Source organism: Somniosus microcephalus, chromosome 16 (assembly GCF_052327205.1).
Source record: "Somniosus microcephalus isolate GS21.2 chromosome 16, FLI_Smic_1.0, whole genome shotgun sequence".
NCBI lineage: Eukaryota > Metazoa > Chordata > Chondrichthyes > Squaliformes > Somniosidae > Somniosus > Somniosus microcephalus.
The window spans coordinates 106,535,904-106,557,347 of NC_141002.1; the positions used below are offsets into that span (position 1 = coordinate 106,535,904).

Here is a 21,444-nt window from a genome sequence, read left to right on the forward strand (position 1 = left end):
TAGCCATCCCAGCCCGTTCACTGCTGTCGATCAGAGAATAGAGCCAGCCATCCCAGCCCGTTCACTACTGTCGATCAGAGAATAGAGCCAGCCATCCCAGCCCGTTCACTACTGTCGATCAGAGAATAGAGCCAGCCATCCCAGCCCGTTCACTACTGTCACAGAGAATAGAGCCAGCCATCCCAGCCCGTTCACTGCTGTCGAACAGAGAATAGAGCCAGCCATCCCAGCCCGTTCACTACTGTCGATCAGAGAATAGAGCCAGCCATCCCAGCCCGTTCACTACTGTCGATCAGAGAATAGAGCCAGCCATCCCAGCCCGTTCACTACTGTCGATCAGAGAATAGAGCCAGCCATCCCAACCCGTTCACTACTGTCGATCAGAGAATAGAGCCAGCCATCCCAGCCCGTTCACTACTGTCACAGAGCATAGAGCCAGCCATCCCAGCCCGTTCACTACTGTCACAGAGAATAGAGCCAGCCATCCCAGCCCGTTCACTGCTGTCGATCAGAGAATAGAGCCAGCCATCCCAGCCCGTTCACTACTGTCGATCAGAGAATAGAGCCAGCCATCCCAGCCCGTTCACTACTGTCGATCAGAGAATAGAGCCAGCCATCCCAGCCCGTTCACAACTGTCGATCAGAGAATAGAGCCAGCCATCCCAGCCCGTTCACTACTGTCGATCAGAGAATAGAGCCAGCCATCCCAGCCCGTTCACTACTGTCACAGAGCATAGAGCCAGCCATCCCAGCCCGTTCACTGCTGTCGATCAGAGAATAGAGCCAGCCATCCCAGCCCGTTCACTGCTGTCGAACAGAGAATAGAGCCAGCCATCCCAGCCCGTTCACTACTGTCAGAGAATAGAGCCAGCCATTCCAGCCCGTTCACTACTGTCGATCAGAGAATAGAGCCAGCCATCCCAACCCGTTCACTACTGTCGATCAGAGAATAGAGCCAGCCATCCCAGCCCGTTCACTACTGTCACAGAGCATAGAGCCAGCCATCCCAGCCCGTTCACTACTGTCACAGAGAATAGAGCCAGCCATCCCAGCCCGTTCACTGCTGTCGATCAGAGAATAGAGCCAGCCATCCCAGCCCGTTCACTACTGTCGATCAGAGAATAGAGCCAGCCATCCCAGCCCGTTCACTACTGTCGATCAGAGAATAGAGCCAGCCATCCCAGCCCGTTCACAACTGTCGATCAGAGAATAGAGCCAGCCATCCCAGCCCGTTCACTACTGTCGATCAGAGAATAGAGCCAGCCATCCCAGCCCGTTCACTACTGTCACAGAGCATAGAGCCAGCCATCCCAGCCCGTTCACTGCTGTCGATCAGAGAATAGAGCCAGCCATCCCAGCCCGTTCACTGCTGTCGAACAGAGAATAGAGCCAGCCATCCCAGCCCGTTCACTACTGTCAGAGAATAGAGCCAGCCATTCCAGCCCGTTCACTACTGTCGATCAGAGAATAGAGCCAGCCATCCCAACCCGTTCACTACTGTCGATCAGAGAATAGAGCCAGCCATCCCAACCCGTTCACTACTGTCACAGAGAATAGAGCCAGCCATCCCAACCCGTTCACTGCTGTCGAACAGAGAATAGAGCCAGCCATCCCAGCCCGTTCACTACTGTCACAGAGAATAGAGCCAGCCATCCCAGCCCGTTCACTACTGTCACAGAGAATAGAGCCAGCCATCCCAGCCCGTTCACTACTGTCACAGAGCATAGAGCCAGCCATCCCAGCCCGTTCACTGCTGTCGAACAGAGAATAGAGCCAGCCATCCCAGCCCGTTCACTACTGTCACAGAGAATAGAGCCAGCCATCCCAGCCCGTTCACTACTGTCGATCAGAGAATAGAGCCAGCCATCCCAGCCCGTTCACTACTGTCGATGAGAGAATAGAGCCAGCCATCCCAGCCCGTTCACTACTGTCGAACAGAGAATAGAGCCAGCCATCCCAACCCGTTCACTACTGTCACAGAGAATAGAGCCAGCCATCCCAGCCCGTTCACTACTGTCACAGAGAATAGAGCCAGCCATCCCAGCCCGTTCACTACTGTCACAGAGAATAGAGCCAGCCATCCCAGCCCGTTCACAACTGTCGATCAGAGAATAGAGCCAGCCATCCCAGCCCGTTCACTGCTGTCGAACAGAGAATAGAGCCAGCCATCCCAACCCGTTCACTACTGTCGATCAGAGAATAGAGCCAGCCATCCCAGCCCGTTCACTACTGTCGATCAGAGAATAGAGCCAGCCATCCCAGCCCGTTCACTACTGTCACAGAGCATAGAGCCAGCCATCCCAGCCCGTTCACTACTGTCACAGAGAATAGAGCCAGCCATCCCAGCCCGTTCACTGCTGTCGAACAGAGAATAGAGCCAGCCATCCCAGCCCATTCACTACTGTCGAACAGAGAATAGAGCCAGCCATCCCAGCCCGTTCACAACTGTCGAACAGAGAATAGAGCCAGCCATCCCAGCCCGTTCACGACTGTCACAGAGCATAGAGCCAGCCATCCCAGCCCGTTCACTACTGTCACAGAGAATAGAGCCAGCCATCCCAGCCCGTTCACTGCTGTCACAGAGAATAGAGCCAGCCATCCCAACCCGTTCACTACTGTCACAGAGAACAGAGCCAGCCATCCCAGCCCGTTCACAACTGTCGATCAGAGAATAGAGCCAGCCATCCCAACCCGTTCACTACTGTCGATCAGAGAATAGAGCCAGCCATCCCAGCCCGTTCACTACTGTCATAGAGCCAGCCATCCCAACCCGTTCACTACTGTCGATCAGAGAATAGAGCCAGCCATCCCAGCCCGTTCACTACTGTCGATCAGAGAATAGAGCCAGCCATCCCAGCCCGTTCACGACTGTCACAGAGAATAGAGCCAGCCATCCCAACCCGTTCACTACTGTCACCGAGAATAGAGCCAGCCATCCCAGCCCGTTCACTACTGTCACAGAGAATAGAGCCAGCCATCCCAGCCCGTTCACTACTGTCGATCAGAGAATAGAGCCAGCCATCCCAACCCGTTCACTACTGTCACAGAGAATAGAGCCAGCCATCCCAGCCCGTTCACAACTGTCGATCAGAGAATAGAGCCAGCCATCCCAGCCCGTTCACTACTGTCGATCAGAGAATAGAGCCAGCCATCCCAGCCCGTTCACTACTGTCGATCAGAGAATAGAGCCAGCCATCCCAGCCCGTTCACAGCTGTCGATCAGAGAATGGAGCCAGCCATCCCAGCCCGTTCACTACTGTCACAGAGCATAGAGCCAGCCATCCCAGCCCGTTCACTACTGTCGATCAGAGAATAGAGCCAGCCATCCCAGCCCGTTCACTACTGTCACAGAGCATAGAGCCAGCCATCCCAGCCCGTTCACTACTGTCGATCAGAGAATAGAGCCAGCCATCCCAGCCCGTTCACTGCTGTCGATCAGAGAATAGAGCCAGCCATCCCAGCCCGTTCACTACTGTCACAGAGCATAGAGCCAGCCATCCCAACCCGTTCACTACTGTCGAACAGAGAATAGAGCCAGCCATCCCAGCCCGTTCACTACTGTCGATCAGAGAATAGAGCCAGCCATCCCAGCCCGTTCACTACTGTCAGAGAATAGAGCCAGCCATTCCAGCCCGTTCACTACTGTCGATCAGAGAATAGAGCCAGCCATCCCAGCCCGTTCACTACTGTCGATCAGAGAATAGAGCCAGCCATCCCAGCCCGTTCACTACTGTCACAGAGCATAGAGCCAGCCATCCCAACCCGTTCACAACTGTCGATCAGAGAATAGAGCCAGCCATCCCAGCCCGTTCACTACTGTCACAGAGAATAGAGCCAGCCATCCCAGCCCGTTCACTACTGTCACAGAGAATAGAGCCAGCCATCCCAGCCCGTTCACTACTGTCACAGAGCATAGAGTCAGCCATCCCAGCCCGTTCACTACTGTCGATCAGAGAATAGAGCCAGCCATCCCAGCCCGTTCACTACTGTCACAGAGAATAGAGCCAGCCATCCCAGCCCGTTCACTACTGTCGAACAGAGAATAGAGCCAGCCATCCCAGCCCGTTCACTACTGTCGAACAGAGAATAGAGCCAGCCATCCCAACCCGTTCACTGCTGTCGATCAGAGAATAGAGCCAGCCATCCCAGCCCGTTCACTACTGTCAGGGAATAGAGCCAGCCATCCCAGCCCGTTCACTACTGTCACAGAGCATAGAGCCAGCCATCCCAGCCCGTTCACTACTGTCGATCAGAGAATAGAGCCAGCCATCCCAGCCCGTTCACTACTGTCAGAGAAAAGAGCCAGCCATCCCAGCCCGTTCACTACTGTCAGAGAATAGAGCCAGCCATCCCAGCCCGTTCACTGCTGTCGATCAGAGAATAGAGCCAGCCATCCCAACCCGTTCACTACTGTCGATCAGAGAATAGAGCCAGCCATCCCAGCCCGTTCACTACTGTCGATCAGAGAATAGAGCCAGCCATCCCAGCCCGTTCACAGCTGTCGATCAGAGAATAGAGCCAGCCATCCCAGCCCGTTCACTACTGTCACAGAGAATAGAGCCAGCCATCCCAGCCCGTTCACTGCTGTCGATCAGAGAATAGAGCCAGCCATCCCAGCCCGTTCACTACTGTCACAGAGAATAGAGCCAGCCATCCCAACCCGTTCACTGCTGTCACAGAGAATAGAGCCAGCCATCCCAACCCGTTCACTGCTGTCGATCAGAGAATAGAGCCAGCCATCCCAGCCCGTTCACTACTGTCACAGAGCATAGAGCCAGCCATCCCAGCCCGTTCACTACTGTCACAGAGCATAGAGCCAGCCATCCCAGCCCGTTCACTACTGTCGATCAGAGAATAGAGCCAGCCATCCCAGCCCGTTCACTACTGTCGATCAGAGAATAGAGCCAGCCATCCCAGCCCGTTCACTACTGTCACAGAGCATAGAGCCAGCCATCCCAGCCCGTTCACTACTGTCAGAGAATAAAGCCAGCCATCCCAGCCCGTTCACTACTGTCACAGAGCACAGAGCCAGCCATCCCAGCCCATTCACTACTGTCACAGAGAATAGAGCCAGCCATCCCAGCCCGTTCACTACTGTCAGAGAATAGAGCCAGCCATCCCAGCCCGTTCACTACTGTCGATCAGAGAATAGAGCCAGCCATCCCAGCCCGTTCACTACTGTCACAGAGAATAGAGCCAGCCATTCCAGCCCGTTCACTACTGTTCATCAGGGCATGGAGTCTGTTATCTAAACCTGCTTTGGCCTGCGTGTGGCCCACATTGTGCAATTGAAGTGCCATAACCGACAAGGCTCCGGACCAAGAGCTAGAAAGTGGGATTAGGTTGGATAGCTGTTTCTTGGCCAGCACAGACACTGGGCTGAATGATGACCTCCTGTGTTGTAAATTTCTATGATTCTACATGATGCTGAGATCTGCCTTTTTTCAAATATGAAATTTAAAAAAAAGTAGCAAACTATGGTTCTGAATGAGACCTGAAGTTGACAAATTTTAAGATCAGTGTAATTTATCTGTGTTACAACCTCATAATGACCACTTGGATTTGATGAAATTGCTTGCCCAGGGCAGTGTGATGAAGATAAAAGGAAACCTTAAATCAACAACATGACCGGAACCACCTTTGAATTAATTTAGTTTGACTTTACTGAATACTTTGTTAGAAATGTTGCTACACCATGCAGAAATACAGCTCATATTTGTCTAAATCCACTGGTGATAGTTGCCTAGTGTTTGTCTTGGAGGCAACTTTGGGCTGCAATCTGTAATGTGTAGAATTATGGCAATTTGCATTGGGCTAAAGAAACAAGGCTCAGAATTCATAAAATATTAGCTGTCTGAAATTTCCACTGTGTGGTGCTCAATTCCCTGATGTCTGCCTGCGTGAAGGTGTGTCGGTATTAGCTTGTTATGTAGAACCTTCTAAAATGGAATTGTGTATCTCCTGTCTCCCCCCGGGAGAAACTGGCCCTGGAATTTTTGTATAATGTTACATGTTTTGCACATAGGACAGCTTCTCGGTATATTTCTTTTTCTTTTCGAAGGATCGGAAGATTGAAGATTTGCGGCAGTCCTTGAATAGGTACAAGAAGGTGCAGGATATGGTGATGTCAGTGGCTCAGAAGAAAGGTGTGTTTTTACGATCTGTAATAGTTCAATCTATAACCTGCAGCTCGTGTTTAAAGTATTCGGTTAAAGCAACCTTTTGCTCCAGCTATTTGGACAGCAAGATAATTACATTTCCATACACCATTTTTGTTGTTACAGGATATTTATAAGATATATTTTTAAAATCCAATTGATAAAGCTTAAACTTTTCCTTTCCATCCACAATCCAGTGACACATACTATACCAAAATGTGTAGGATTGTGGGGCCACATTCATGATTCCTCAGGGGTGAGATTTGGACTTAGTCACACTGTCTAGGAGAGATGTCAAATGAATATGAGGGTCTTTTTTTCTCTCTCCCCCACCCCCCGCCCCAGTTAATTTATCTCCCCAAGGGGCAGTTGAAAAGCATTGACATCTAGAAACTTCTTGTCCTCAAGGTTGTGAAACAGTAGGAATGTAGGAATGCCAAAGCGAGATAGAGAATGTTTTTGAGGTAGCTTCACCTCAAAAGGGAATGGTGCTCATTTAGTATTTTTTTGAAGCTGCAGGATGCGAATTTCTTTGTGGAAGCCTGGACAGTGAGGGTCAGTGGGATATTTGATTGTTACGCTCATTGTAGCCAGACGAGGTCTCTGTCCCGTGCACCCTCATCAGATGTGTTCTCTCAGGCTTTCAGAAGGAGGCGCACAATATGGATTAATAGTGGGAACCCTAGCTTGAATATTCTGTCTTCTGCCCCCCCCCCCCCCCAACCAAAAGAAGTACAAGAGGATAATGAGCCCACCTACCTCAGGACAGACACAGGATTGAACCTGGGAATTCCTGGCCTGTATTCGGAACATAGGAACAGGAGTAGATCATTCAGCTCCTCGAGCCTGTTCCACCATTCATTTAGATCACGGTTGATCTGCCTCAACTCCATTTACCAGCCTTTGCTCCATATTCCTTGATACCCTTACCCAACAAAAATCTACCGATCTCAGTCTTGAAACTTCCAATTGACCCCCAGCACCCACAGCCTTTTGGGAGAGAGAGGTCCAGATTTCCACTAGCCTTTGTGTGAAAAAGTGCTTCCTGATTTCACTCCTGACTGGCCTGGCTCTAATTTTAATATTATGCCCTCTTGTTCTGGATTCCCCACAAGAGGAAATAGTTTGTATATCTACCCTATCAAATGCCTTAATCATTTTAAACACCTTGATCAGATCACCCATCAACCTTCTAAACTCAAGGGAATACAAACCAAGTTTATGCAACCTGTCCTCATAATTTAACCCGTCATCATTCTGGTGAATCTGCGCTGCATTGCCTGCAAGGCCAATATACCTTTCCTGAGGTGCGGTGCCCAAAATTGAACGCAGTACTCCAGATGGGGCCTGACCAAGGCTCTGTACAATTAAAGCATCACTTCTTCTCTTTTGAATTCCAACCCCTTGAGATAAAGGCCCACATTCCATTAGCCCTCTGTTTACTCTTTGTACCAGTGCACTAGCTTATTGCATCCTGGACACCTCCTGTCACCCCTCGCCAATCAGAAATTGATCCCTACTCTCTGACTCCTACCTTTCAGCCAGTTACTCCCCACCCTGCGCATTTATCAGCTAATCCATCTGAGGTGCTGCTACTGTTTGAACTGAAACATTAGGAATGTTTTCCTCCATTCACATGTAATAATTGAAAGCTTTTAAACAGTTTCGAAGAAGAATTCATGTGATGATGGGATAGGAAGCCACATATCCGAGTTTGCCGATGACACAAAGATGGGCAGCGTTGTAAGCAGTGTAGATGGAAGCTTAAAATCACAAAAATATTAAGTGTGGCAAATGTGAGGTCATGCACTTTGGACCTAAAAAGGATGGAACAGGGTACTTTCTAAATGGTGAAAAGCTAGAAACAGCGGAGGTCCAAAGAGACTTGGGGGTCCAGGTACACAGATCATTAAAATGTCATGGACAGGTACAGAAAGTAATCAGAAAGACTAATGGGATGCTGGCCTTTATATCGAGAGGACTAGAATACAAGGGGGTAGAAGTTATGCTGCAGTTGTACAAAGCCCTGGTTAGACCACACCTGGAGCACTGGGAGCAGTTCTGGGCACCGCACCTTAGGAAGGATATATTGGCCTTGGAGGGAGTGCAGCGTAGGTTCACCAGAATGATACCCGGACTTCAAGGGTTAAGTTACAAGGAGAGATTACTCAAACTAGGGTTGTATTCTCAGGAATTTAGAAGGTTAAGGGGTGATTTGATCGAAGTTTTCAAGATATTAAGGGGAACAGATAGGGTAGATAGAGAGAAACTATTTCTGCTGGTTGGGGAGTCTAGGACTAGGGAGCAGAGTCTAGAAATTAGAGCCAGACCTTTCAGGAGTGAAGTTAGGAAACACTTCGACACACAAAGGGTGGTAGAAGTTTGGAACTCTCTTCCGCAAATGGCAATTGATACTGGGTCAATTGTTAATTTAAAATCTGAGATTGATAGATTTTTGTTAACCAAAGGTGTTAAAGGATACAGGGCAAAGGTGGGGATATGGAATTAGGTCGCAGATCATCCATTATCTCATTGAATGGCGGAACAGGCTCGAGGGGCTGAATGGCCGCCTTCTGTTCCTATGTTTGAATTTACAGATACAAGGATTAAAGGAGTCATGATAATTTTATAAATTTGGTACTGATTTCTTTGAAATCTGCCAAAATATTTATTAAAATCTGAATGTTTTCCCAATTTAAATGAGTTTACTTACTGCTGATAATTGCGCAATGTATTGTAAATAAGGAAAAAGACATAGGCTGGAATTTTAAGTTTTTGACCCGGGGCGTGTGACGCTTCCCCACCCGGAAGTCAGCCTGATTGACATGCTGGCTTCCAGTCGGATGGGGACGCTGGATAGGAGGTTGCATCCGCAGGTAGGTCTGATCCCTGACCCCGGGGGGGGGGGGTTTGTATGGTGGGAGGACCGGGCGGAAGCACTCCTGCTCCCCCCAGCCCACAAGGATCACTCCCCGAGGCTGTCCTCGCCTTGCTGGGAATCCGGAGCACAGAGGCTTCCAGCCTCATAATATTTAAAGTGCCAACCCGCCTCCAGGGAGCAGGTAGGCTGCCATCCCGCCTCTGTTAAACCCGGAAGTGGGCGGGTTGGGGCCAGGAGTCACATTTTTAATACTTTGACCTCCCACTGGACCCCAACACGTCCATTTTTGGGGAGTTAAAATTCCCCCATGAATCGTAAATGGAGAAGACATTTTCTCCAGCATGAAAGAGCATTATTATCTTGTACAAGTGTGAAACCAAACTTCCTATTTCTGTTCAAACTCTCAATGTTTTGTCTGTGCAGTAAAAGATGGTGACAGTGATGAAAGCCTGAATGGGGGATCTGCTGGAGTTAACACCAGTGAAATGTTGGAAATGGAGCTGGTTTCTCCCACGATACCAACCCCTGCAGCAGAGGGAGTGACCTTAGTCTCACTGCCAGAAGCAGTAAGTTAATTTTCATAATTACATTCCAGTCTGGAACATTCTTCAGATTTTTTTCCTTTTGTGGTCTTCTGTGCAGTTGTAAAAAAAAATTAAAAAGCTAATCGTTACCAGAGTGCCTCCCAGGTGTGAGTGCTGTTCGGAGTAACAGGGCACCAGCAATTGTGAAACTGCATCTCACAAATAAGTTAACCAACTTTTCAGAGAATGTGAATTAATGAATATAACTGAGTGTAAGACCATGGAAGATGTCATTTTTAAACCTTTTTTGAATGAAGTGGGAATTGTAAGCTTGGTGTGTTTGTATATTTGGTGCAATAATGGTCCCACAGTTCACACCATCTACCAAAGCATCCTGAGGGTGAGGCAGTGGATGTTATCTACTTGGGTATTTGTCACTGTGCCACATAACCGAATGATTCACAAGGTGTATACCCACGGGATATATGGCAAAGTGTTGGGCCAGATTGATGCGTGGGTGAAAGGTAAGCTGCAAAGGGTAGTGGTATGTGGGAGGGAGATGTCAGTGGGTTGTCAGTAACGTTCTACAAGGATGGGTGTTGGTGGCACTGTTGTTTTATCCTTTTTATGGTGTGGAGATGCCGGAGTTGGACTGGGGTGGACAAATGTAAGAAGTCACACAACACCAGGTTATAGTCCCAACAGTTTTATTTGAAATCACAAGCTTTCGGAGCGCTGCTCCTTCATCAGGTGAAGGAGCAGCGCTCCGAAAGCTTGTGATTTCAAATAAAACTGTTGGACTATAACCTGGTGTTGTGTGACTTCTTACATTTATCCTTTTTATAAATGAGGATAGAATATTGTCCACGGTGCTGGTTTCTAGATGTTACCAAGTTGAGTGCTGTGGCCAATGATGGGCGATAATCTAAAGGGACCTGCTCGTTGAATGAGCAGATGTAATTCAATACCGGTAAGTGTAAAGTAATGAACATGGGTAGAAGATGTGGGAATGTAGAGTGCACATTATATGGTAACAGATTACCAACAGGGGTGGTAAAGAGAAATCCATGGCAATTTAAAAGGACTGAATGAATTTGTTAGTTACGGAGATACAGGGTGTTTAGTTCTAGACTCAAATAGTACATGACCATTTGCTAATTTTGTTTTAGGAACCAGTTGAAATGCACACCAGCATCCTTCAAGTACCAATTCCAATTGTTTCATCTACTCCCAAGAGCCGTGCTGAACAGGTCGATAAGAAGATGGACGCTGAAGTTGAAACAACACCTGACCTTGGGTAAAATGCAATTTAGCTTTGTTAGCTGACTTCAGAAGGTAGAGTGTAACTGTAAAGGTTTAAAGGCTGTGGTTGTCTTCCCACATGATGTGATGGTGTGTTTTCGAGTATCAAGCAAAGTATGAATAAACTAATATCCACCAACGGATGATTTGTAAAGTCAGCTACATTATTTGAAGACCAATTTAAGTACCTAGCCATTGTATTTATTATAAAAACTTTACAGATTTATGGATGTACTGGTGGCTTATATTGGTATCATTAGAGCATTAATTGGTTGTTGTGAATGTATAAATCCTTTTTTCTAAGGAAAGTGTAACAAACCATTTGTATGATGTAACTTGGTGTAAATTTTCATTTTTCTACAGTGAAATACAACCAAGAGACATTTCTTCATTAGTTGAAGAAACTGTCATATGTGACAGTCCTATGTAAGTATAATGCAAGTGAAAAATCATTTTTACATCAATTCTATTAGTCCATAGCTAAAGACATAAGATATTGGTTATGTAAAAATTGAGATTTCTGCATTCTTTCTAGCTTTCAAAGTGTCTACCTGATTGATGAAAAGCTTGTATGGTGGTGATTCACTATTACCACTGAGCTTATTAGCAAAACGTACGAGATATTGAGTGTTATTAAAGGGGTCTTGCATTCAATCAGCAATTCCAGTATCTTCACATTATCAAAAGATGCTCGACTAGACTCTTATTCAGGCCTTGCACTTCTGCACATAGGTAGACTTCAATTTAGAGAGAAGTCTCGAGGAAGGTTTCCTGATTTGGCTGGTTGTCTGTATTTGCCACCCCACTTTCTTGAATGCCTGTCTGGGAGTGAAACTCCCCACATCAATTTAATTATTCTGGAGTCCTTTCATCCTTCAAAAAAGCCAGGGGAAGATGAGAATTTTTTTTACGCAATGAATTATGATCTGGAACGAATTACCTGAAACGGTGGTGGAAGTAGATTCAATAGTAACTTTCAAAAGGAATATATACTTAAAAATGGGGAAAGGGCAGGGGCGTAGGACTAATTAGAGAGCTCTTTCAAAGAGTCGGCCCAGACCCGATGGGCCGAATGGCCTCCTTCTGGGCTGTCTGATTCTATGATTCAAGAGCGAACAATGCACTTTGCACAGTTCTGCATTAAGATTAGGAAAGACCAAGCCTAGCCCCAGAGTTCAGAAGCAGAACGCACTGCTCTCTGCTGAGATCTCTCAATATAAATATGTTAAAAGCTGCTGTCTAATGTGGTTGCCAAACCCTTTGAAATCAACCTTCTGACACAGCCTCGTCAGTTAAATTAACCCCTTTCATGATGTTCTCCATTTAATTAAAAAATTAATGACAAACCACATTTAGCCGATAAATGCTCATGGATTCTATTAATAGGTTATGCCTGTTTATTTCAAGTGGCATAAAATGGTATTTCAAAACCTTTCCCCACTGCATGTCCTCCATCGTTTGGGAAACTACAGATTTTGAATTTTTTTTGGACTGTGACACTATGCAATGAAATGTGTTCCCTAATGTCTCGTTGCAGATTATCGGATGAACACAAGTCTGGTAGTCAGGAGAACCTGAGAATGGAGGAGGACCACAAGGTTTGTTTTGTTTCACCATTTGTCTTCGTGGTTTAAAATATGAAAATGTTAATATTAGCGGTAGAGCTACCTGGCCATTCAGCTGCACTCCATGTTGTATTACAAGATTTAAACTCGTTACTCTTTGCCTTTGAACAGAACCTATCCGTGGAACCTGCTCAGCACAGCCCATTAGAGGTACGTTTCCAGTGTCGCATGCATTTGTTGAATTTGTTTGGAACAAAGGTGCAACTGGTGACCTAGACTGGTGGCAGTTATGTAATCGTTCAATTTATAGCACATTGTCTTGACAAAATGAATGAGCTTGTTTTCTTTTTAAGCTACAGTATTAATACAGTCCAGATGTAAACTGCCAATAATCAGCTGTAAGAGTGCCAACTTGTATATTTTGCACCCATTTTGAGGATATAGTGGTATTTCCTCCTGTTCTAATGCTGATTCTTTCTTCTTTCCTTTCTGTCTCCAACTCTCTTCATCTATTACGTTTTCAGCTGGCAGAGAACATTTTGCTCTTGATTAAGGTTAGCTGTCAACATTTTTGTTAATTGGGTGGAAAAGTATGCGTTTCAACCCCATTTAGTTCTAATTCATTTCTGATCCTGACCCAGTACAGATGGTTTTGTATTGCTGTGCTAAAGGCTGCCATTAGCCTGTCAGTGGGGTCCCACGACATTGCTTGGTATCTCTCTAGGCATGGAATTTGAAGCTACTCATTTGATAGAGGTCCAGTACATGTACCCTAAATATTGGTATCCAATGGCCTGGAAATTGCAGTCGGAGGCTTGCCGCCCGCGTATGCCTCGGAACTGCAAGAAAGCTCCACACTTATCTGATGACTCCGGGGCTTCGGACTGTTCAGGTCTTGGGCCTGCAGGCGTACGCCTGCACAAAGGCCCGCGCATCCCAGGGGCGCAGGCGGTTCGCGAGCGTCCCTGGGATCACGTGCGCCAGGCCAGCCAATGACAAAGGGGGATTTCAATTACGTACGGACTCCCCATAAGCATAATAGGAATCACCTAATAACTCAAATTTCACAGCACTGAAATAAAAATAATCACAGGTTCAGAATTAACTCAAATACCATTTAATTAAACATTTAAAATAAAAATTTAATTAAAAAAAATAAATAAATGTAAACATTTTTAAACAGGACAAAAACAGCCTAAACTAATTTTAAATGTAAGTGAATGTTCAAATCATTTTTTTAAAATTATTTTAACATTTATTTTAACCCTTAAGCTGATCAAAGAAGGCCTTGCGCCTGCTTTTACCAGACGGAAGGGTTTGGTGGGTATTCGCTGGGCAGTAGTCCAACTCTGCGCCAGCGAAAGTGAATTTGTAGCGGATGGGTACGATCTGTCGAGGAGAAACTTGACATCGCAAGTTCTGGGTTTTCACACATGTGGGGCACTTGCAGCGCTGTGCGTACACTGTCATAGGCCCCGTAAAATCCGGGCCAATGTTTCACTTTTCATACCAGATAGCAAAAGCATTGTAATTGAGAAAAAAAAGCCCTGCAGCCTGAAATGTATTCTCTCATTTGAACTGCTTAGAAGATGAATAATCTCTCATTGCAGATGACATTTGCAAGGTGAAGTTTTCATGGTTTTCTTGTCATGGTAACTTAATTGAATAATAACATAGATTTGGACAGTACAGCTGTGCTGACTGAGGCTTAGCCTGGCTTGCTGAGGCTTAGCCTGGCTGACTGAGGCTTAGCCTGGCTTGCTGCAATCGTTTCTCATGTTCCAGGAAGAAGGGAGGGATGTGTTTCAAGAAGAATTTGGAATATTTGTCAAACCTTTATAAAATTAAAAAGATTGTATAATTAAATTTTGAACCTGCATAAAAACCCTTTGAATGTGTATTTTTAAAGTGCAATGGTCTCCATGCTAGAAGCGCCTTCACTTCATCTTATAACTTCTCCTTTCATTCTTCCTTCTGTAAGCTAACTTTATTCATGATTGTGACTGCAATCTAGATGAAAGTTTTGTAGTTGCAAACATAAGTTTAAATGTTGTGGAAAAACAAAGGTGAATTGGTTATTGTGGAAGTCCTTGAATGTATTGTTGCTCCATGAATCTGATGGGGCACAGTTGGGCCTTGAGCTGACCTTTAAACTCTCCCAAGACCACTACCTTTCACCTCTGGAACATTGCCCACTTGTGCCATATCTCGATGCCTCTGCTGCCGAAACCTTAATCTGACTCACTGCCCCGAATATTGGTGTCTTAAGAGGCTCTCCTTGTTGGACTCCCTGCCTTCACCCTTCACAAACTTCAGCTAATCCAGAACTCTACAGCGCAAGTCCTCCCCCCCCACTGAGATCACCTCTATCCTCACCAGCCCCACTCTCTCACTCCTTGTACCCGGCAAATCATTTTCCTATATGCTGGAATAAAAATAGGAAATGTTAGAAATGCACAGCAGGTCAGGCAGCACCTGTAGAGAGACAGACAGTTAACGTTTCAGGCCGATGACCTTCTCTCCTGCCTTCCACCCTATCACAGGTCTTCCCTTTTGTTCGTTCCTCCCCTCCCCCCTTTCTCTGCCTCTGTACTTGCTTAAAACCTGTTACATCTCTAACCTTTTCCAGTTCTGACGAAAGGTCATCGACCTGAAACGTTAACTCTGTTTCTCTCTCCACAGATACTGCCTGACTTGCTGAGTATTTCAAGCATTTTCTGTTTTAATTTCAGATTTCCAGCATCCGCACTGTTTTGCTTTCATATATGCTGGATTTGTTTTCAAATCATGGCTTCGCCCCAACCTATTTGATTAATCTTCTCCAACTATACATCCCAGCCTGCACCCTCCATTCCTCTGACTCGGGATTATTACTTGTTTTCTCATCCAGTTGGCCATCAAATTACCAGACAATTGAATTCAATTTCACAACCTGTTATGGTCCAATACTACAACCACTCGGCTATCGTACCCCCACCACAGTTCCACAGTGGCTGAGGTCTGAACTTGACATCCTTATTTCATGTAGCACCCTTGCATCCGTCAGGCAGATCGTCCCATCAGCCTGGCACGGGTTTAAACCCAAGTCCTGGAGAAAAAAACCTTTTTCTTTTAAAGGAAATATTTATAAATTGGTATTTGTTATCAGACAGGTATGTAGTTTTGCATAACTCGTATAGCCTAGCAATTTAACGGGATTGATTTTTGTGGTATTTTGGAGTGCTTTAATAGATGGGAACAGTTTAAATTTTTCATATATTCCGGAGGATCTTGTTTTTACTGTTGTTTTGTGAATCTTAACAACATTTTCCAAAATCATGTTTAAATTTCCCAGCATCTATTCTGATTAAATGTTAGTAGTTCTACTGACACAAGATACCCCTGGGAACTAAAGTATACCATTGTCTAAACCCGTCTAGAATAAAGCGTGTATGGAGATCAGTAAGTTCACGTCTCTGCCACCAAAACCACCATCTGGGCATCAGAATTCACTAGATGATGAAAGTGCAGCCTCTAAGAAGGCAAGAGCTTCTTTTGGCCGTGGCTTCTTCAAGATCAAAGGTGGCAAACGAACAGCTAGTGCACCTAACCTGGGTAAGCAAGCATGAATGGTTCAAAAAAATCTTAATTTGGTGTGTATACGTTTGGTTCTTGGGATGTGGGTGACGCTGGCAAGGCAGTATTTATTGCCCATCCCCAGTTACGCTAAGGACATTAAGAGTCAACCACAGAGTGTGGGACTGGAGTCGCATGTAGGCCAGACTGGTAGAGGTGGACATTGGTGAACTAGTCGCGTTTTTTCCTTAATCTGGACGATTCCAGAGTCTCTTCCTGGTGCCAGCCTACAAATTACAGATTTATTGAATTAACTTTCACAACTTGCAAGTTGGGATTTGGACACTCAGCCTCTGGGTTGCTCGTGTCGTACCAGAACCACAAGGCAACTGTATTGGTAGCATTTGAATTAAAGGCATCGTTGGGCCTGTTAGTATCTATTACTTTATTTAGTCTCGCCATGGTATATAAAAGTTGCCTCATTAAATAAACAAACCTGTTTTATACCTTTTTAAAAATCTTTTTCTGTAGATCTTTACCTATAGCTGATCATTTGGAGGTACGGAATGCAACCCAGTATGTAAAATAACTGAACATGTATCATTCATTTCGATCCCTAAACTAATCTCTTTCAGGTGTCCACTTTATTAAAATGAGCACCCCCGCCAATTACTTGAAATACTGTCTGATAAATGTGTGTGCATTTACGTTTTACTTCAATCTACCAAAGTAACTGGATTTGGGTTAATGTGGCTGACTTGTTTAGAAAGCCTATTAAAATAGTATTCAAATGGCCAGTTTGGGTATTGCGAGATTTATCGGTCTATCGAGAAGTCTCCACTGTTGTTCAGAACCAGGCGTGTGTTGTAGCTGCTCGGAAATCTTTTTATTTCTAACACAAAACCGCTCCAGTCTATGCAAGCACATTGTCTTTACACTATTTTAAATACATGTTTTGTTATTTAGACAAAAATAGAGAAGCTTTCTTACTATTTACAAAATGTGAATTGGTGTCTTCCATTTGCCTGTGACCGTATAGTGAGCGCACAGTCGCTGCTTGTACATATCATCGATACACACGTGAAATGGTGATACCTGACTATGGAAGTGCTTTTTTGGAATGTCTATTTAAATGATTTGAGTTATACAAACTGATCAATTTACTTAACATAGCCTAAACATAAGGGAGAGCCTTTCAGTCCTGGCAATAACCTTACCTGCCAACAACATTGTTCCCTTTTTTTAAATTAAACATCAATACTTGACTGTTTTTCTGGTTCTACATTTTTAATGTTGTGAACTTTTCCTGACCTTTCTGATTGGAGTGGTTTGTATCTGTAAATTGATCTGTACTTTACCTTGTTCCGCATATTCTGTGCTGCTGTGCTCCCCACGATCATACACATTTTCTGGATGGCTGAAGATCGCAGTCGGAGTGCAAGTGCACCGATGCTAGGTATAGTATAGCTGCATGTTTGACTGCACCAATGCCTTGCCATGGACATATCTCCCAGCTGTTTACTACTTTACATGCTCAGCAGAGCTAATAGAAATGTGATAGCTAAGCTTAAACTAAAACCAATCTTAGAGCATTTAGTCAATGCAACATCAGCCTTTAAACTGCAAAGCCTGCCTTTAGCTTTGAACAGAATGCCTTTAGGTGGTATGAATGGATATTTCCGATTATATAACCAGCATTACTTTAACTCTTCATTTGTTTTCAAAATGTATTTTTCCATGCTCCATTTACTCACTCATCTGGTCATGGGCCTGCTGGATTTGAGGGCGCTAATCTTGGGGAGCTTTGCTTTCTCCGTTTGTCAGAAGTGAATTGTGTTGAAAGTGTGACTGGTAGTAACGAAAAGAGGGAGAGAATAATAACAACTTGCATTTATAGAGCATCTTTAACACAGAAACAAGCCTCAAGCCCCTTAATTTTCTCTCTCTGATTGGTTTGGACATCACTCTGCAATGAAAAAAAATAGGTGGATATTAAACCACCTAGACCCTGCTGAAGTGTGATTATGGTTTAACAGCCTTGTGTGTTTGTTTTCAATCAGATTTTCAACACAGTGCAGGATAAATTACATAACCAGTGTTAATCTCTCCTGGATACTGTGTTCATTAGGACTATTACCATATTGCACAGTTGCTGTCGAATCAGGATAGATCAAAAAAATATATTATTTATTCATTCATGAGATGTGGGCGTCGCTGGCAAGGCCAGCATTTATTGCCCATTCCTAATTGCTCTCGAGAAGGTGGTGGTGAGCCACCTTCTTGAACCGCTGAAGATACTCCCACAGTGCTGTTAGGGAGGGAGTTCCAGGATTTTGACCCAGTGACGTTGAAGGAACGGTGATATATTTCCAAGTCTTGGAGGGGAACTTGGATGTGATGGTGTTCCCATACGCCTGCTACCCTTGTCCTTCTAGGTGTTAGAGGAGAGGGTTTGGGAGGTGCTGTCGAAAAAGCCTTTGCGAGTTGCTGCAGTGCATCTTGTAGCTGGTACACACTGCAGCCACGGTGCGCCGGTGATAGAGGGAGTAAATGTTTAAGGTGGTAGATGGGGTGACCTTTTGATAAAGGGAAGATCATTTTTGAAACAGCTTGCAGAGGGGTTGGGCTTAGGACGCTGCCCTGAGGGACTCCTGCAGCGATGTCCTTGAGCTGAGTTGATTGACCTCCAACAATCACAGCTACCTTCCTTTGTGCTAGGTGTGACTCCAGCCAGCGGAGCGTTTTCCCCCCTGATTCCCATTGACTTCAATGTGATAGAAATTCTGTAGATGTATGACGTTTGAATGAATGGTTGCTAGACTCAGATGCATTTTGAAGTTTTGTTGACAAAGCCTATTTTTCTCCAAATGTAAAGTTACTTATCAGTTTGTAATATTTGTTACTTATTAATGTGTTCCATGATATGAGAAATAATTGTCTAAACTGAAAAGTCACACCTACACTTTTGGTACTTGGCTTTATTGTACCTTACCCAAATAATTTGAGTGAGTATCCTTGGGGTGGTATTGGAGTTGAGTTTAGTCTTGCGCTGACCTGAAGTCCACGCATACACACTTCCAGTAGGGGATGCTGGATGGGATTCAAGAGCAAGAGTCCTGGGTGATTTCCCCCTCCCTGACCTTGAGCCAATTCTAAGCACTCGTACTGACACCCTGGCTGAGATCAGATAACTCCACATAAACTGGGGATAGAAGCTATACCGTAAGGCTCAGCAACTCGCTGGGTAACTCGCTACTCCATCAAGATGGGTCTAACCTAAAAATTTCATTTTTGTAAATAACATTTTTAAATTTTCAGTTGATGTATTCAGCCCAGCATCCTCTATTCATCCCAGCAGCAAACCCAGATTGACAACAGAAAGTTAAAAGAATACCATATCAGCCATGATCTCATTGAATGGCGGAGCAGGCTCGAGGGGCCGAATGGCCGACTCCTGCTCCTATTTTCTATGTTTCTATATATTTTAAGACTTCTGATTTTGACATCCCTGTATGATCTTTCCTTTCCATTTCATGGAACTATGCCTAAAGAAAATGTAATACACAAAAGTTAGCAACATGGCGAGTTGAATATAATCTCCAGACTCGACTATTCCAACGCTCTCCTGGCCCGCCTCCCATCTTCACCCGCCATAAGCTTGAACGCCTCCAAAACTCTGCTGCCCCGTGTCCTAACTCGCACCAAGTCCCGTTCACCCATCACCCCCTGTGCTCGCTGACCTACACTGGCTCCCGGTCCGGCAACGATTTTAAAATTCTCATCCTTCTTTTCAAATCCCTCCGTGACATCGCCCCTCCCTATCTCTGTAACCTACTCCAGCCCTACAACCCTCCGAGACCACCTCCAATTCTGGCCTCATGGTCATCCCTGGTTTCAATCACTCCACCATTGGCGGCCGTGCCTTCAGCTGTCTGACACTAAGCTCTGGAATTCCCTCCCTAAACCTCTCTGCCTCTCTACGCCTCTCCTCCTTTAAGACGCCTTTTAAAACCTACCTCTTTGAACAAGTTTTTGGTCACTTGTCCTAATATCTCCTTATGTTGGCTGGGTGCCAAATTTTACTTGATAATCGCTCCTGTGAAACACCTTGGGATGTTTTACTACATTAAAAGTGAGATATAAATGCAGGTTGTTGTTGTTATACATAGCTATTATCTGGTGAATAGGAAACTCATGTAAAAGTGTAGGTGATTCCACGGGATCTGCATTGGTTTCATGGATAATATTTAGGTCAAACAAATGTAAGAAGTCACACAACACCAGGTTATAGTCCAACAGCTTTATTTGAAATCACAAGCTTTTGGAGCGCTGCTCCTTCGTCAGGTGAAGTGGAGAAATGCATAAAGACACAGCTTATATAGTCAGAGAATAATGTCAGATGTTTACAGGTAATCTTTCCAACTGCCATTTATCACACCTCGGCAGAGAGATAATCACAGCAATCAAAGGTGTGAATGGTGTCCAAACAGGTCAGTCAGGGAAACATTACATCAAAGAACAATGAGGTGGGGTCACAAGGGGTCAAATATTGCAGATGCTGGGGTCTGTATGAAAAACAAAAAAACAGACAAAAAACATTTTTTTTGGCTGGAAATCACAGCAGGTCCGGCCGCATCTGTGTAGAGAGAACAAGCCAATGTCGACTCGAGTCTGGATGACCCTGCATCAGATGGGGTTACATGTAGCGTGACATGAACCCAAGATCTCGGTTGAGGCCGTCCTCATGCGTGCGGAACTTGGCTATCAGTTTCTGCTCGACGATTTTGCGTTGTCGTGTGTCTCGAAGGCCACCTTGGAGAATGCTTACCCGAAGATCAGAGGCTGAATGTCCTTGACTGCTGAAGTGTTCCCCGACTGGGAGGGAACACTCCTGCCTGGTGATTGTTGCGTGGTGTCCGTTCATCCGTTGTCGCAGTGTCTGCATGGTCTCGCCAATGTACCATGCTCCGGGGCATCCTTTCCTGCAACGTATGAGGTAGACAACGTTGGCTGAGTCACATGAGTATGTACCATGTACCTGGTGGGTGGTGTCCTCACGTGTGATGATGGTATCTGTGTTGATGATCTGGCATGTCTTGCAGAGGTTGCTGTGGCAGGGTTGTGTGGTGTCGTGGTCGCTGTTCTCCTGAAAGCTGGGTAATTTGCTGCGAACGATGGTCTGTTTGAGGTTAGGCGGCTGTTTGAAAGCGAGTAGTGGAGGCGTGGGGATGGCCTTAGCGAGGTGTTCGTCGTCATCGATGACATGTTGAAGGCTGCGAAGAACATGGCGTAGCTTCTCCGCTCCGGGGAAGTACTGGACGACGAAGGGTACTCTGTTGGTTGTGTCCCGTGTTTGTCTTCTGAGGAGGTCTATGCGATTTTTCGCTGTGGCCCGTCGGAACTGTCGATCGACGAGTCGAGCGTCATATCCCGTTCTTACAAGGGCGTCTGTAGGTGTC

The 21,444-nt window shown here is 45.5% G+C and overlaps 1 protein-coding gene across 17 annotated transcripts in view; it reads left to right on the top strand.

Moving 5' to 3' along the window:
- Nucleotides 1-21,444, top strand: part of ppfibp1b (PPFIA binding protein 1b) — a 208,810-nt gene that overhangs the window by 150,165 nt on the left and 37,201 nt on the right. For 11 of the 17 annotated variants that reach the window (XM_086009670.1, XM_086009675.1, XM_086009678.1 and 8 more), the window contains 9 exons: nucleotides 6,062-6,146; nucleotides 9,463-9,605; nucleotides 10,733-10,860; nucleotides 11,229-11,291; nucleotides 12,403-12,463; nucleotides 12,602-12,640; nucleotides 12,955-12,984; nucleotides 15,850-16,024; nucleotides 17,409-17,441. In XM_086009670.1, the coding sequence (XP_085865796.1) occupies nucleotides 6,062-6,146; nucleotides 9,463-9,605; nucleotides 10,733-10,860; nucleotides 11,229-11,291; nucleotides 12,403-12,463; nucleotides 12,602-12,640; nucleotides 12,955-12,984; nucleotides 15,850-16,024; nucleotides 17,409-17,441 (757 nt within the window). The remainder of the gene's footprint in view (nucleotides 1-6,061; nucleotides 6,147-9,462; nucleotides 9,606-10,732; nucleotides 10,861-11,228; nucleotides 11,292-12,402; nucleotides 12,464-12,601; nucleotides 12,641-12,954; nucleotides 12,985-15,849; nucleotides 16,025-17,408; nucleotides 17,442-21,444) is intronic. The other 6 variants (XM_086009676.1, XM_086009686.1, XM_086009687.1 and 3 more) reach the window with 2 other exon arrangements.